At 50.0% G+C, this 13,211-nt stretch overlaps 1 protein-coding gene across 1 annotated transcript in view; it reads left to right on the plus strand.

The window, feature by feature from the left end:
• Positions 1-10,201, plus strand: part of HSD3B7 (hydroxy-delta-5-steroid dehydrogenase, 3 beta- and steroid delta-isomerase 7) — a 60,086-nt gene extending 49,885 nt beyond the window's left edge. Inside the window, exons 4-7 of the mRNA XM_040356046.1 lie at positions 3,165-3,273; positions 5,409-5,508; positions 7,349-7,511; positions 9,392-10,201. Coding sequence (XP_040211980.1) covers positions 3,165-3,273; positions 5,409-5,508; positions 7,349-7,511; positions 9,392-9,813 — 794 coding nt within the window. The 3' untranslated portion in view covers positions 9,814-10,201. The remainder of the gene's footprint in view (positions 1-3,164; positions 3,274-5,408; positions 5,509-7,348; positions 7,512-9,391) is intronic.
• The last annotated feature ends 3,010 nt before the right edge of the window (positions 10,202-13,211 follow it).

Here is a 13,211-nt window from a genome sequence, read left to right on the forward strand (position 1 = left end):
AGGAGCCTTGGAGACGTCGGAGATTACTGTCTATGTAACTCTTTCCTTTCTGCTTCTCACTTGTGTATAATAAATACAGAGCTGCTGTAGCGGAGGGACCTTGTGCTACTCAGAAGTTGGGTGGTTTACGCCCCATTCTTGGAGAAACGCGCACATTGTTTATCCAGGTGTCGGCTGACCTCATAAATAGCCCAGAGCTGAGCTTAGCTTGGGGCTCCACCCAACAGACAGGAGGTCTGTGCATGGGAGTCAGGAGGACGTCAAACCTCTCCAGGAGCCGGAGAGGCTGCATGGGGGCAGCGAGAGTGTGCGTGTCTGCAGGAGGCAGATTTAAGCCCCGTATGCACGATCGAATTTTCATCGGACAAGGGTAGGACTTTGCTCCGAAGGGCGTCGGGCGTGAACATGTATTGCATACAAACGGCAAAGGATGAAATTACGTGTTTTTTTAGCTCTTTAGCGCCACCCTTTGGGCAACTTATGCTAATGTTGTGTTATGGTGAGCATTGCTTCTGAGCATGCGTGTTTGTACTTTGGAGTTTTGTCCGACGCAAGTCAGTGTTTAACCGCCATACGCAGAATGACGGCCGGGGAGTGGTCCTGTTATCCTGACTGGGCGTCATGTGACGCCCAGCAGGATAACATGCAGGCACGCGCCCGTGGGGGCGCGCAGCGCGGCGAGTGAGTCTGACACGCCACATCTCCGATCGTGATAAGAAGCCTCTGTCGGAGGCTTCTTATCACGTGATCAGCTGTGACCAATCACAGCTGATCATCGCGTAAACCAGGAAGTTTCGGCATTTCTCGGTTTGTGCTGACAGGGAGAGCCGATTGGCGGCTCTCACTGTCAGAAGGGGGGGGGGGGGGTCTGTGCTGATAATCAGCACATTGATTATCAGCACAGCCCCCTCAGTTGTGCCAATCACCTGGCAATCAGTGCCCAGCAGTGTCCTAACAATAAAGTCTGCCAGTGCCCACTGCAATGCCAATCCGTGCCCAGCAGTAACACCTGTCAGTGATCCATCATTACCTCATCATCAATGCTGCCCATCAGTGCCCCCTTTCAGTGCCAATCAGTACCGCCTATCGGTGCCAATCACAGCTGCCTATCAGTGCCCATCAGTGCCACCTATCAGTGCCGCCTATCAGTGCCCATCAATTCTACATATCAGTGCCTCCTCATCAGTGCCACTTTATCAGTGCCAATGCATTAGTGCTGCCTCATCAGTGCCCATCAGTATAGGGTAAAACCACATTTTATGACAAACGAAGAAAAGCGTAAAAAAAAAAAGATGGGGTCTTTTTTAGTTTGTTTTGCAAAAAATAAAAACCGCAGAGGTGATCAAATCATACCAAAAGAAAGCTCTATTTGTGGGAAGAAAATTATAAATATTTCATTTGGGTACAGCGTTGCATGACCGCGCAATTGTCATGCAAAGTGCGACAGCGCTGAAAGCTGTCCTGGGCAGGAAGGGGCGAAAGTGCCCGGTATTGAAGGGGTTAAGGCACCATCCAAAGACGCCAGCTTTATTTATTTTATTTTTATTTCAGAATTGTCTTCTTGTCCTTAAAGCGGTAGTTCACCCCCCCCCCCCCGACACATTTTACCATCGAGACAGGCATTGTAGCGCGAGCTACAGTATGCCTGTCCCGATTTTTTTACCCCCGGACTCACCTTGTAGTCGTCCATCGTAGATTCCGGCTCCCGCGGGGAATGGGCGTGCCTATGGAGAGGGAGGATGATTGACGGCCGGCCCTGGCACGTCACTCTCCCCGAAGACAGCCGGAGTAGGTCTCGGCTCTTCACGGCGCCTGCGCACAGGCTATGTGCACGCGCCGTGAAGACCAAGCCTATTTCGGCTATTTCCGGAGAAGCGTGACGCGCCAGAGCCGGCCGTCAATCATCCTCCGTCTCCATAGGCACGCCCATTCCCCGGAATCTTCGATGGACGACTACAAGGTGAGTACGGGGGTAAAAAATTCGGGACAGGCATACTGTAGCTCGCGCTACAATGCCTGATTTTAAGGTAAAATAATTTTTTTTTTTTTTTTTCCCGTCGATAGGGTGAACCCCCGCTTTAAATCTTTCTACACTTGGGGTAAATCTAACAATGGAGAAGGGGGTTCAGCTTGGAGGCTCACAAGACTCTCTGTAGCTTTGATGTTACATATGTACTGTTAGCCAGATTCAGGTACATGTGTGTATCTTTGCGGCGGCGTAGCGTATCGTATTTACGCTACGCCGCCGTAAGTCAGAGAGGCAAGTGCTGTATTCACAAAGCACTTGCCTCCTAAGTTACGGCGGCGTGGCGTAAATGGGGCCGGCGTAAGCGCGCCTAATTCAAATGAGGATGAGGGGGCGTGTTTCATGTAAATGGGTGGTGACCCGACGTGATTGACGTTTTTTACGAACGCTGCATGCGCCGTCCGTGTACATATCCCAGTGTGCATTGCTCCAAAGTACGCTGCAAGGACGTATTGGTTTCGACGTGAACGTAAATTACGTCCAGCCCCATTCACGAACGACTTACGCAAACAACGTAAAAATTTAAAATTTCGACGCGGGAACGACGGCCATACTTAACATTGACTAGGCCAGCTATTTGTTCGACTAACTTTACGCTGGAAAAAGCCATACGTAAACGACGTAAAAAAAATGCGCCGGGCGCACGCACGTTCGTGAATATGTGTATCTAGTCATTCACATATTCTACGCCAAACTCAACGGAAGCGCCACCTAGCGGCCAGCGGAAAAATTGCACCCTAAGATACGATGGCGTAGGAGACTTACGCCGCTCGTATCTTAGCCTAATTTAAGCGTATCTGGTTTCCAGAATACGCTTAAATTTAGGACGGCGCAGATTCAGAGTTACGTCTGCGTATCTACTGATACGCCGGCGTAAAGCTTTCTGAATCCAGCTATGTAACTCTTACACCCGATCGATGGGCTGATGGTGGCGGCTGTACATAATGATGATCGATGTTCACAGGGGCTGAGGTCAGCCTGACCAGTTTTACAGGAAAATCCTTCTAATGTCGTCATTTAGAGATATTTGTCAGACTAGGTGACCTTGTCTGCGTTCCGTGTCACCCCCGTACAACTCAGTCCACCCCTTTTATTCTCCTCGCTGTCACCTGACTGTCCATCCTTTTGGGTTTTGCAGGAACGGAGAATGTCCTGAGAGCGTGTGAGGAGGAAGGCATCCAATATCTGGTCTACACCAGCAGTATGGAGGTTGTGGGTCCAAATATCCATGGAGATCCCTTCTTCAGGTAACCAACGTCCCAAGAATAATGATGGGGTTTTGATAGGCTGGATACGTACTGTATATTTTTACAATGTACCGTATATACTCGACTATAAGCCGACCCGAATATAAGCAGAGGCACCTAATCTCACCACAAAAAAACGTATTGACTCGAGTATAAGCCTAGCGTGTCCATCTGCATGCCTCACTGTGCCAATGACTAGACTAAAGTGTAACATGGGAGTCTATGGAAGTGGTGCCCAGGATTGAAAAATTGGTGCTCCCCAGCCGTAGGTTCTCCAGACAACAAACTTTGCACACTTATTGAGGAGAAATGGGGCTACATGTATGCCAAGTCCCGGATCTAAGGGGCCTGCGACCGGCCGGTACCGGGTCTCCAAACTCCCCAGAGAAATGACCATTTAACATGGGAGTCTATGGAAGGGGTGCCCGGGTTTGAAAAATCGGTGCTCCCCAGCTGTAGGTCCCCCAGACAACAAACTTTGCACACTTGTTGAGGAGAAATGGGGCTACATGTGTGCCAAGTTCCGGGTCGAAGGGACCTACGACCGGCCAGTATCGGGTCCCCAAACTTACCAGAGAAATTACCGTTTAACATGGGAGTCTAGGGAAAGGGGTGCCCAGCTTTGAAAAATCGGTGCCCCCAGCCGTAGGTCCCCCAGACAACAAACTACTTTGCACACTTGTTAAGAAGAAATGGGGCTACATGTATGCCAAGTCCCAGATCTAAGGGACCTGCGACCGGCCGGTACCGGGTCTCCAAACTCACCAGAGAAATTACCGTTTAACATGGGAGTCTATGGAAGGGGTGCCCGGATTTGAAAAATCGGTGCTCCCCGGCTGTAAGTCCCCCGGACAACAAACTTTGCACACTTGTTGAGGAGAAATGGGGCTACATGTGTGCCAAGTCCCGGATCTAAGGGACCTACGACCGGCTAGTACCGGGTCCCCAAACTCACCGGAGAAATTACCATTTAACATGGGAGTCTATGGAAGGGGTGCCCGGCTTTGAAAAATCGGTGCTCCCCTGCCGTAGGTTCTCCAGACAACAAACATTGCACACTTGTAGAGGAGAAATGGAGCTACATGTGAGCCAAGGTCCGGGTCTAACGGACCAACGACCGGCCAGTACCAGGTCCCCAAACTTACCGGAGAAATGACCGTTTAACATGGGAGTCTATGGAAGGGGTGCCCGGCTTTGAAAAATCGGTGCTCCCCGGCTGTAGGTCCCCCAGACAACAAACTTTGCACACTTGTTGAGGAGAAATGGGGCTACATGTATGCCAAGTCCCGGATCTAAGGGGCCTGCGATCGGCTGGTACCGGGTCCCCAAACTCACCGGAGAAATGACCGTTTAACATGGGAGTCTATGGAAGCGGTGCCCGGCTTTGAAAAATCGGTGCTCTCCGGCTGTAGGTCCCTCAGACAACAAACTTTGCACACTTGTAGAGGAGAAATGGGGCTACATGTGTGCCAAGTTCCGGGTCTAAGGGATCTATGACCGGCCGGTACCATGTCTCCAAACTCACCGGAGAAATTACCGTTTAACATGGGAGTCTATGGAAGGGTTGCCCGGCTTTGAAAAATCGTTGCTCCCCGACTTTGCACACTTGTAGAGGAAGAGTGGGGGCTACACGTGTGCCAAGTTTGAGGTCCAGGGGACCTACGACCGGCCGGGACCGGGTCCCCAAAGTCCGGGAGATCAGGCGCAAAAAGGTGACTCGAGTATAAGCCGAGGGGGGGCATTTTCAGCACAAAAAAACAGAAACCTTGGCCATGAATGCATATGTGCAGGGCCGAGGATAAGGGGGTAAGACCTACCCTCCTGTACGGGGGCCCGGGGACAGCAGGGTGAATCGGATGTGAGCAGGGAGAGAGTGATCGATGCAGCTGAGGGACCAATTACTGGAACCAAACCCCTGTAGGGATCTGGCTGCAGCAGCTGAAAGCCGGCTTCTTCTCCTCTCCTTCCCGCCTGCTTTCACCTGCTGCAGAGAGAGCGACGATTGATGGGATCAGTTCCAGTAATTGCCTCTTCCGCTGCACCGATCTCCCTGGGCCTGCAGGGTGAATCCAATGTGAACCCATTCTCCATCTAGGAGTCAAATTCATTTTTCTTGTGTTTCTTTTTTTTCCCAGGGGTAACGAGGAGACGGAATACACCGTATATCACAACCAGGCTTATCCACTCAGCAAATCCAAAGCTGAGAAGATCGTACTGGAGGCCAATGGAAGGAAGGTGCGTAACCCTACAATGTCTGTTTCTACCAGGCTTAAGAAGTCCGAGCAATGGGCATTAAAGAAGCACAAATCCTCCTCCCAATTCCCCCTCCTGGTACAAATCCCCCCCAATTCCCCCTCCTAGTACAACCCCCCCCCCAATTCCCCCTCCTAGTACAACCCCCCCCAATTCCCCCTTCTAGTACAAGTCCCCCCCCCAATTCCCCCTCCTAGTACAAATCACCCAAAAACCCCCCCCCCCCCCGCACCCTGATCAGGAGATGAAGAACTTTGGATTATAACACACACATTTCGGGTTGGGGGGGGGCATAAAAGTTGGGATTTGGGGATCATTTATGTCTGCTTACATCAGGGGTGTCCAAACTTTTTTCAAAGAGGGCCACATTTGATAAAGTGAACAATTAAAATTCGGTCTAAGTACACTGCCCAACAAGAATTCTTATTTTAAATAAAGAACTGTGAAGCAAAATGAGGGTCAGTGCCCATCTGCAGCCTCACCACTGCCCTGAAGGCAGCCCCACCGTTGCTATGAATGCAGCCCCACCATTGCCATGAATGCAGCACCCCCATTGACATGAATGTAGCACCTTCCTTGACATGAATGCAGCTCCCCTATTGCCATGAATGCAGCCCCACCATTGCCATGAATGCAGCACCCCCATTGCCATGTATGCAGCCTCACCACTGCCATGAATGCAGCACCCCCATTGACATTAATGTAGCACCTTCCTTGACATGAATGCAGCTCCCCTATTGCCATGAAGGCAGCCCCACCATTGCCATGAATGCAGCACCCCCATTGCCATGTATGCAGCCTCACCACTGCCATGAATGCAGCCCCACCATTGCCATGAATGTAGCACCTTCCTTGACATGAATGCAGCACCCCAATTGCCACCAGTGCATCCTGATTCATGCCCATCTGCAGCCTCGGAGGGGACAGGGAGGGGGGCAGGACCAGCGCCAACAGATTACATACAGGAGAAACTCCTGTGCTTTAATACAAAGTCCTTTTACAGAGGCCGCCGTGTAAACAGGAAATTCTCCTGTATGTACAGCACTCGTCCCGCCCCCTCCAAGGCAGCCAGCATATATATCTTCTGTTGCCCCCCGGCTCTCTGAGATTCTTTGGGGGTCACAAAAGATATACATGTCCAAATTACCAGGCGGGCCGTTCGAAACCAAAAATGTGGGCCAATTCCGGCCCGCGGGCCGGACTTTGGACATGCCTAGCTTACATGATGGCATGTATGTAAAATATACAGACACGCGGGGCTAGGAATGTACAGTAATTGCCATCATCCCTGTAATAATAATAAATTGTAAAACCCTCCAGTTTGGGGATTAGATGATGGAATGTATCAATTAATTTAAAAACCGAGGGAGCACCTAAAAGTAACATCACATGGAGACTTAACGAGGATTTAATACAGGATGAAGAGGTCGTAGAAAGGATAAAACGGGAATTAGAATGTAATTTTAGGACAAATTGCTCAGAACACATGTCGGAATCATTAGTTTGGGAGGCTCACAAGGCCTACATTAGGGGCATACTGATCGCAATAGGATCAGCGAAAAAAAAAGTAAGAAGATGATGGAATGTAAATCTCAAAGCCAAGAGTAAGATAAGTAAGGGGATTCCAGAGAAGTAGATGGGAGCAGTGGCGGCTGGTGCTCAAAATTTTTGGGGGGGCGCAAATAGACGCACCGCCACTGGATGGGAGGGTGAGAAGTCCTGAAGGTGAGAAGGGTTCTGTGTTTGGTGGCAATTTTAATCCATAGGAAGGTCTACCACGTGTTTTCATTCCATTTGATCTCCATTTATATTATTCCTACAGGTGAAGGACGGGAAAACGCTTCATACCTGTTCCCTGAGGCCCACAGGAATATACGGCGAGGGCCACGCGCTAATGAAGGAGTTCTATGAGCAGGGGCTGCGGATGGGACGGCGTGTGTTCAGAGTCATCCCCACCGCCACAGAACACGGCAGAGTTTACGTAGGTGAGAGACGGTGGCTTGCCTAGAAGGGCCGGAGATCCGGCAATTGTAGCCCCGGGGCTTCTGGGGAGTCACAAGTTTCTTCAGTCATCTGAAATGGGTGTTTACTAAGTTGCAGCCTCTTCTAGGAAATCAGTGATTTATGGGAGCCTTTCTCATCCCTCTTAGCCTTGAGGAACCCTGATACAAATGATATCTACAGCTCATGGTAAGATCGAGAAGGTCTATGTGATCGGCGAAAGGAAGAATGCCCATCCTATTGGTGAAGGAAACAGCAGAGGGCGCCAATGAAGTGCAGTATATAGAGAAGGACTTTATTAAAAATCACAAATGTCAACACAAATCCCCTTCCCCCAATCTCCTTGTGGTGTCCCCAAACGTCACGTGATATCGCAGTGCCAATATTACCTTTTCTAGCACAAATCCTCTTCCCTCCATCTCCCCCTCCCAACATAAAATCACTACTCTTAGCACACCTCCCAAAATTTCACCTCCTAGAATAATTCCTCCTCCCAACACAAATACCCTCCCCCAAATCTCCTTGTGGTGCCCCCAAACCTCACATGGTACCAGGGCCGTCTTTAAGGCAGGGCAAAAGGGGAAGCTGCCCTGGCCCCTGTCAATGTTGTTCTGGGGCCCAAAGCAGCTGCCTCATACCTGCCAACTATCCCAGTTTAAATTCCCTTGTCCCTTGAAGTTTTAGTCCTGTGCTGTGTCCTGATGTTTCAGTGTGAAGTGCTGCTACTAATGCTGCCCAGCTCTTCCCTATTGTTGTGTACAGATAACTCACCTGCAGACCCCGTGTTTACATTTAAATAACCGTCATTCATATGTAAATAATAGTATCATTCATATGTAAATAGCTGAGGCAGGCGGCATTCGTATGTAAATAAAGGCGGCATTCATATGTATATCATGCCCCTCTGCAATGAAGACATGATGTGCTGTAACCTCTAGCAGCCAATCAGTGAGCAGTATTACTGTACAGTAAACTCTAGCAACCAATCAACAAGAAGAAATCATGTGCTGTAACCTCTAGCAACTAATCAGTGAGCCGTAATGTGTGCTGTAACCTCTAGCAACCAGTCAGTAAGTGGTAATGATGTGCTGTAACCTCTGGCAACCAATCGCAATCACTGCCTGATCTGACACAGCAAACTGACTTTAAGTCTAGCTGATATTTATTGTATGTCTCAGAGCAGGTGGAGAACGAAATTGCATGGGGGGGGGGGGGAGAACATTTTTGCCCAGGGTCCAATCAACATTGAAGACGGCCCTGCATGGTACCACAGTGCCCAGAGAAGCTTCCCCTCCTCCCACCCCTTGTCCCAGCTCTTCCGGTGACTTGACGGTATTTTTCCCCTATCCAGATGGTTCCTGTAAGGACTGCGCAGGCGCAATCCTTGCCGACGTAAATCTCCGAACCTCGGCCGGCATCCAGGCTCATTCCTTAACATCCCCGTGGATTGGAGGATGTTAAAAAAAGAGCCAGGAGGCCGAGCGAGCGAAGCGAGGACGTGAGGCCAACTGGACACTTTCCTCAAATTCCACGTCGCCCTGGATGCCGGCCGAGGCTCGGAGATTTCCGTCGGCAAGGATTGCGCCTGCGCAGTCCTTACAGGAACCATCCTGATAGCCGGAACCATATTGGCAGATCACCGGCACCATGAGATGAAGCTCCATCTACCACAGCCCCGGAACCTCTAGCAACCTCTGAAGGAACCTTAGGGTTCCGTGAAACCCTAGGTGAGGATGGCTGGTTTATGTTGTCCATTGGCCACCAGTTTTTTGGAACTCCTTATTTTAAAACCATGTTGCTTTTTCGAAAATGAGATCAGAGATTGTTTCATAAATGTGTAATGTTGTCCACCTCTCTTCTCCAGGTAACGTGGCATGGATGCATCTCCTCGCCGCCCGCCAGCTGCAGGAACGGCCGTCCGCCTTGGGTGGCCAAGTCTACTTCTGCTACGACGACTCGCCTTACAAGAGCTACATGGACTTCAACATGGAGTTCTTGACCTCCTGCAGCTTTCGCATGATCGGCAGCCGCCCGCTGATCCCTTACTTCCTGCTCTACATGATCGCCCTCCTTAATGTCGCCTTGCAATGGCTCCTTCACCCGTTCTGCGTCTACGCCCCCATCCTCAACCCGTACACCCTGTCCGTGGCGAGCACCACCTTCACCGTGCAGACCGACAAGGCCGAGCGCCACTTCGGCTACCGGCCTCTCTTCAGTTGGGAGGAGAGCAAGCAGCACACCATAGAGTGGGTGAAGGGCTTCGAGCAGAACGGCAAAGATCGGTGATGTGGGATCTCAGAAAGGGAATGTAGACGTTCCTTCCAACGTGGGAAGGAGAAGGAAGCGTTGAGATGATTGTGGAGGGAGAACAATGCAAGACTTTCCAAATTCACTTTAATCATCCCGAAATTCATTCCGTTACATCGCAACTCTATCACATGAGCAGATCGCCACGTCCGCCACGCCCGCCACGTCCGCCACGCCCGCCACTTCCCCCTTCCTCGCTATCAAGTCTACAGATTGTATTTCTTTTTTTAAGGTCAAGGATATCTAATATGTCAAGTGTTATAGTCCTGAGTGAAACGAGGTGGGAACCGTATTTTCGTTGTCATGCCGCGTACACACGATCGGATTTTCCGTCGGAAAAACCTTGGATGGTTTTTCCGTCGGAATTCCGCTCAAGCTTGTCTTGCATACACACGGTCACACAAAAGTTCTCTGAGCTTTCGACCGCCAAGAACGCGGTGACGTACAAGACTACGACGAGCCGAGAAAATTAAGTTCAATGCTTCCGAGCATGCGTCTAATTGTTTTCCAGCACGCGTCGGAATATTGCGCGTCGGAATTGCTACAGACGATCGGAATTTCCGATCGGAATTTTTCCCGTCGGAAAAATTGAGAACCTGCTCCCGATCTTTTGTTGGCGGAATTTTTCCGGCGGCAAAAGTCCGATGGAGCCTACACACACGGTCGGGAATTTCCGACACCAACAGCTCACGTCGTACTTTTGCTGGCGGAATTTCCGATCGCGTGTACGCGGCATAACAATTGACGCTGCCATTGGCAGTTAATCAATAATCAATACCTTTCTATCAGGGCCCAAACCCTGTATCACACCCATCCCCCAACATTTCCGCCATTTAGTGTATTGGGACCAGAAAAAGAAAAGGATAAAAGGGAAGCGAATAAATACATTGTATCCATTTTACCTCTTTATGCAGAAATATTTCATCTGTTTTGTTTTTTTATCTTTATATCGCTGAGTATTTATTGTGATTTATTTAATTATCTCTTACCATGTGCAATATTTAAAGGGACAGCAGGGGGGCGCAGAATAACAGGCGGTGCAACATTCATTGTTCTGCAGGGTTTATTACCTCTTTTCCTTATTAAATACCCAGTCAGGCCACGCCCCCGGCGGACACATGTCTGAACTCAGAGTGCTGCTTTAAGTGTATACAAATCCCCCCCCCCCCCCAAAAAAAAAACAGTTTGGACTGGACATGCCCTTTAAGCACCTCCCACTGTCATTCAGGTTAAACATTTCAGCTAGTGTGCATGAAGGGGGAGGGGAGGGTAGTGGGAATTCAGTATTGAAAGGCATTATAGATACAGTGTACAGTATAAAAAAAAGTTACTCAAATTCTCATTTTATATAAAGACTGGAAGCTTTCTATATTATTGGCTGAGGTTCTTCATTATGTAACTTAAAGGGATAGAAGGTGCAGGTATGGGGGGGGGGGGGGCATGGAAATAAGAAGGTGCAGGTATGGGGAGGGGGGGGGCATGGAAATAAGAAGGTGCAGGTATGGGGAGGGGGGGGACATGGAAATAAGAAGGTGCAGGTATGGGGAGGGGGGGGGGGGACATGGAAATAAGAAGGTGCAGGTATGGGGAGGGGGGGGCATGGAAATAAGAAGGTGCAGGTATGGGGAGGGGGGGGCATGGAAATAAGAAGGTGCAGGTATGGGGAGGGGGGGGGGACATGGAAATAAGAAGGTGTCATTGTGGGTTCTGGAAGGGGGAAGGGTGAGTGTACTTACTATGGAGATTTCACTTTATTTGTAGCTACAAGCAGGCTGGAGCACCTACCAGATCTTCTATCTCTTCATGGGCTAGATCTCTGTATGTTGAGTTCCTAGCGATGCCCATCTGCTGCAGTCATTAAAGCGGGAGTTCACCCAATTATATATTTTTTGATCTTTTCCCCTTAGATTCCTGCTCGTTTTGTCTAGGGGAATCGGCTAGTTGTTTTAAAATATGAGCCGTACTTACCGTTTTCGAGATGCATCTTCTCCGTCGCTTCCGGGTATGGGCTGCGGGAGCGGGCGTTCCTTCTTGATTGACAGTCTTCCGAGAGGCTTCCGACGGTCGCATCCATCGCGTCACTCGTAGCCGAAAGAAGCCGAACGTCGGTGCGGCTCTATACTGCGCCTGCGCACCGACGTTCGGCTTCTTTCGGAAAATCGTGACGCGATGGATGCGACCGTCGGAAGCCTCTCGGAAGACTGTCAATCAAGAAGGAACGCCCGCTCCCGAAGACCCATACCCCGGAAGCGACGGAGAAGATCGCTCTCTACAACGGTAAGTACGGCTCATATTTTAAAACAACTAGCGGATTCCCCTAGACAAAACGAGCATCACTCTAAGGGGAAATAGTATATTGTAGGGGTGAACCTCCGCTTTAAGCAGAATGCAGCAGGAGGAGTAAGACTCCGCCCACACAAACAGGACCAGGAACTTCGGCGGGGGAGCTTTGTTACTCCCCCTTGGTATTAAACGGGGGGGCCATGACTTGACCTCCACCCGTAACTGAAATATAACGGCTGAGTGGATTTATCATGGGAAGGCCCAATGAATGCAAAGTATTGGATGGGAATCTTGGCTCTGAATACATGAAGGAGAGTTGTGTGTGTGGTAGGTGTGCAGACATGACAGCCAGGTCGGGGCTGAGCACAGCTTCAGATGAGAATACCATGATTTTATGTTTACAGTAAATCTGACAGTAAAAGTCGAGCACATGTGCAGGACCTGCAGTAATTTATTTTGTAATTATAAATGAGCTCTATAAATAAATGATATGATTATGGTGGCTGTGTCCGGTGTCTGTGACTGGGGGGCGGGGCAAGGGAAGAGGCGCAAATGTCTCTTTATTGGTTTAATATTACAATTAGCATTGAGTGTGCACAGGAGAAGGTTTTACTTTGCAGCCCTTTCACTCTCCTCCCCTCTCCTCTCTCTCTTTCCTTCCTCTCCACCTCTTCTCTCCTCCCCCTTTCCTTCCTCTCCACCTCTCCTCTCCTCTCCTCCCCTCTCTCTTTCCTTCCTCTCCACCTCTTCTCTCCTCTCCTCCACTCTCCTCTCTCTTTCCTTCCTCTCCACCTCTTCTCTCCTCTCCTCCACTCTCCTCTCTCTTTCCTTCCTCTCCACCTCTTCTCTCCTCTCCTCCACTCTCCTCTCTCTTTCCTTCCTCTCCACCTCTCCTCTCCTCTCTCTTTCCTTCCTCTCCCCCTCTTCTCTCCTCTCCTCCACTCTCCTCTCTCTTTCCTTCCTCTCCACCTCTTCTCTCCTCTCCTCCACTCTCCTCTCTCTTTCCTTCCTCTCCCCCTCTTCTCTCCTCTCCTCCACTCTCCTCTCTCTTTCCTTCCTCTCCACCTCTTCTCTCCTCTCCTCCACTCTCCTCT

The sequence above is a fragment of the Rana temporaria genome, chromosome 6 (assembly GCF_905171775.1).
Source record: "Rana temporaria chromosome 6, aRanTem1.1, whole genome shotgun sequence".
Classification (NCBI taxonomy): domain Eukaryota; kingdom Metazoa; phylum Chordata; class Amphibia; order Anura; family Ranidae; genus Rana; species Rana temporaria.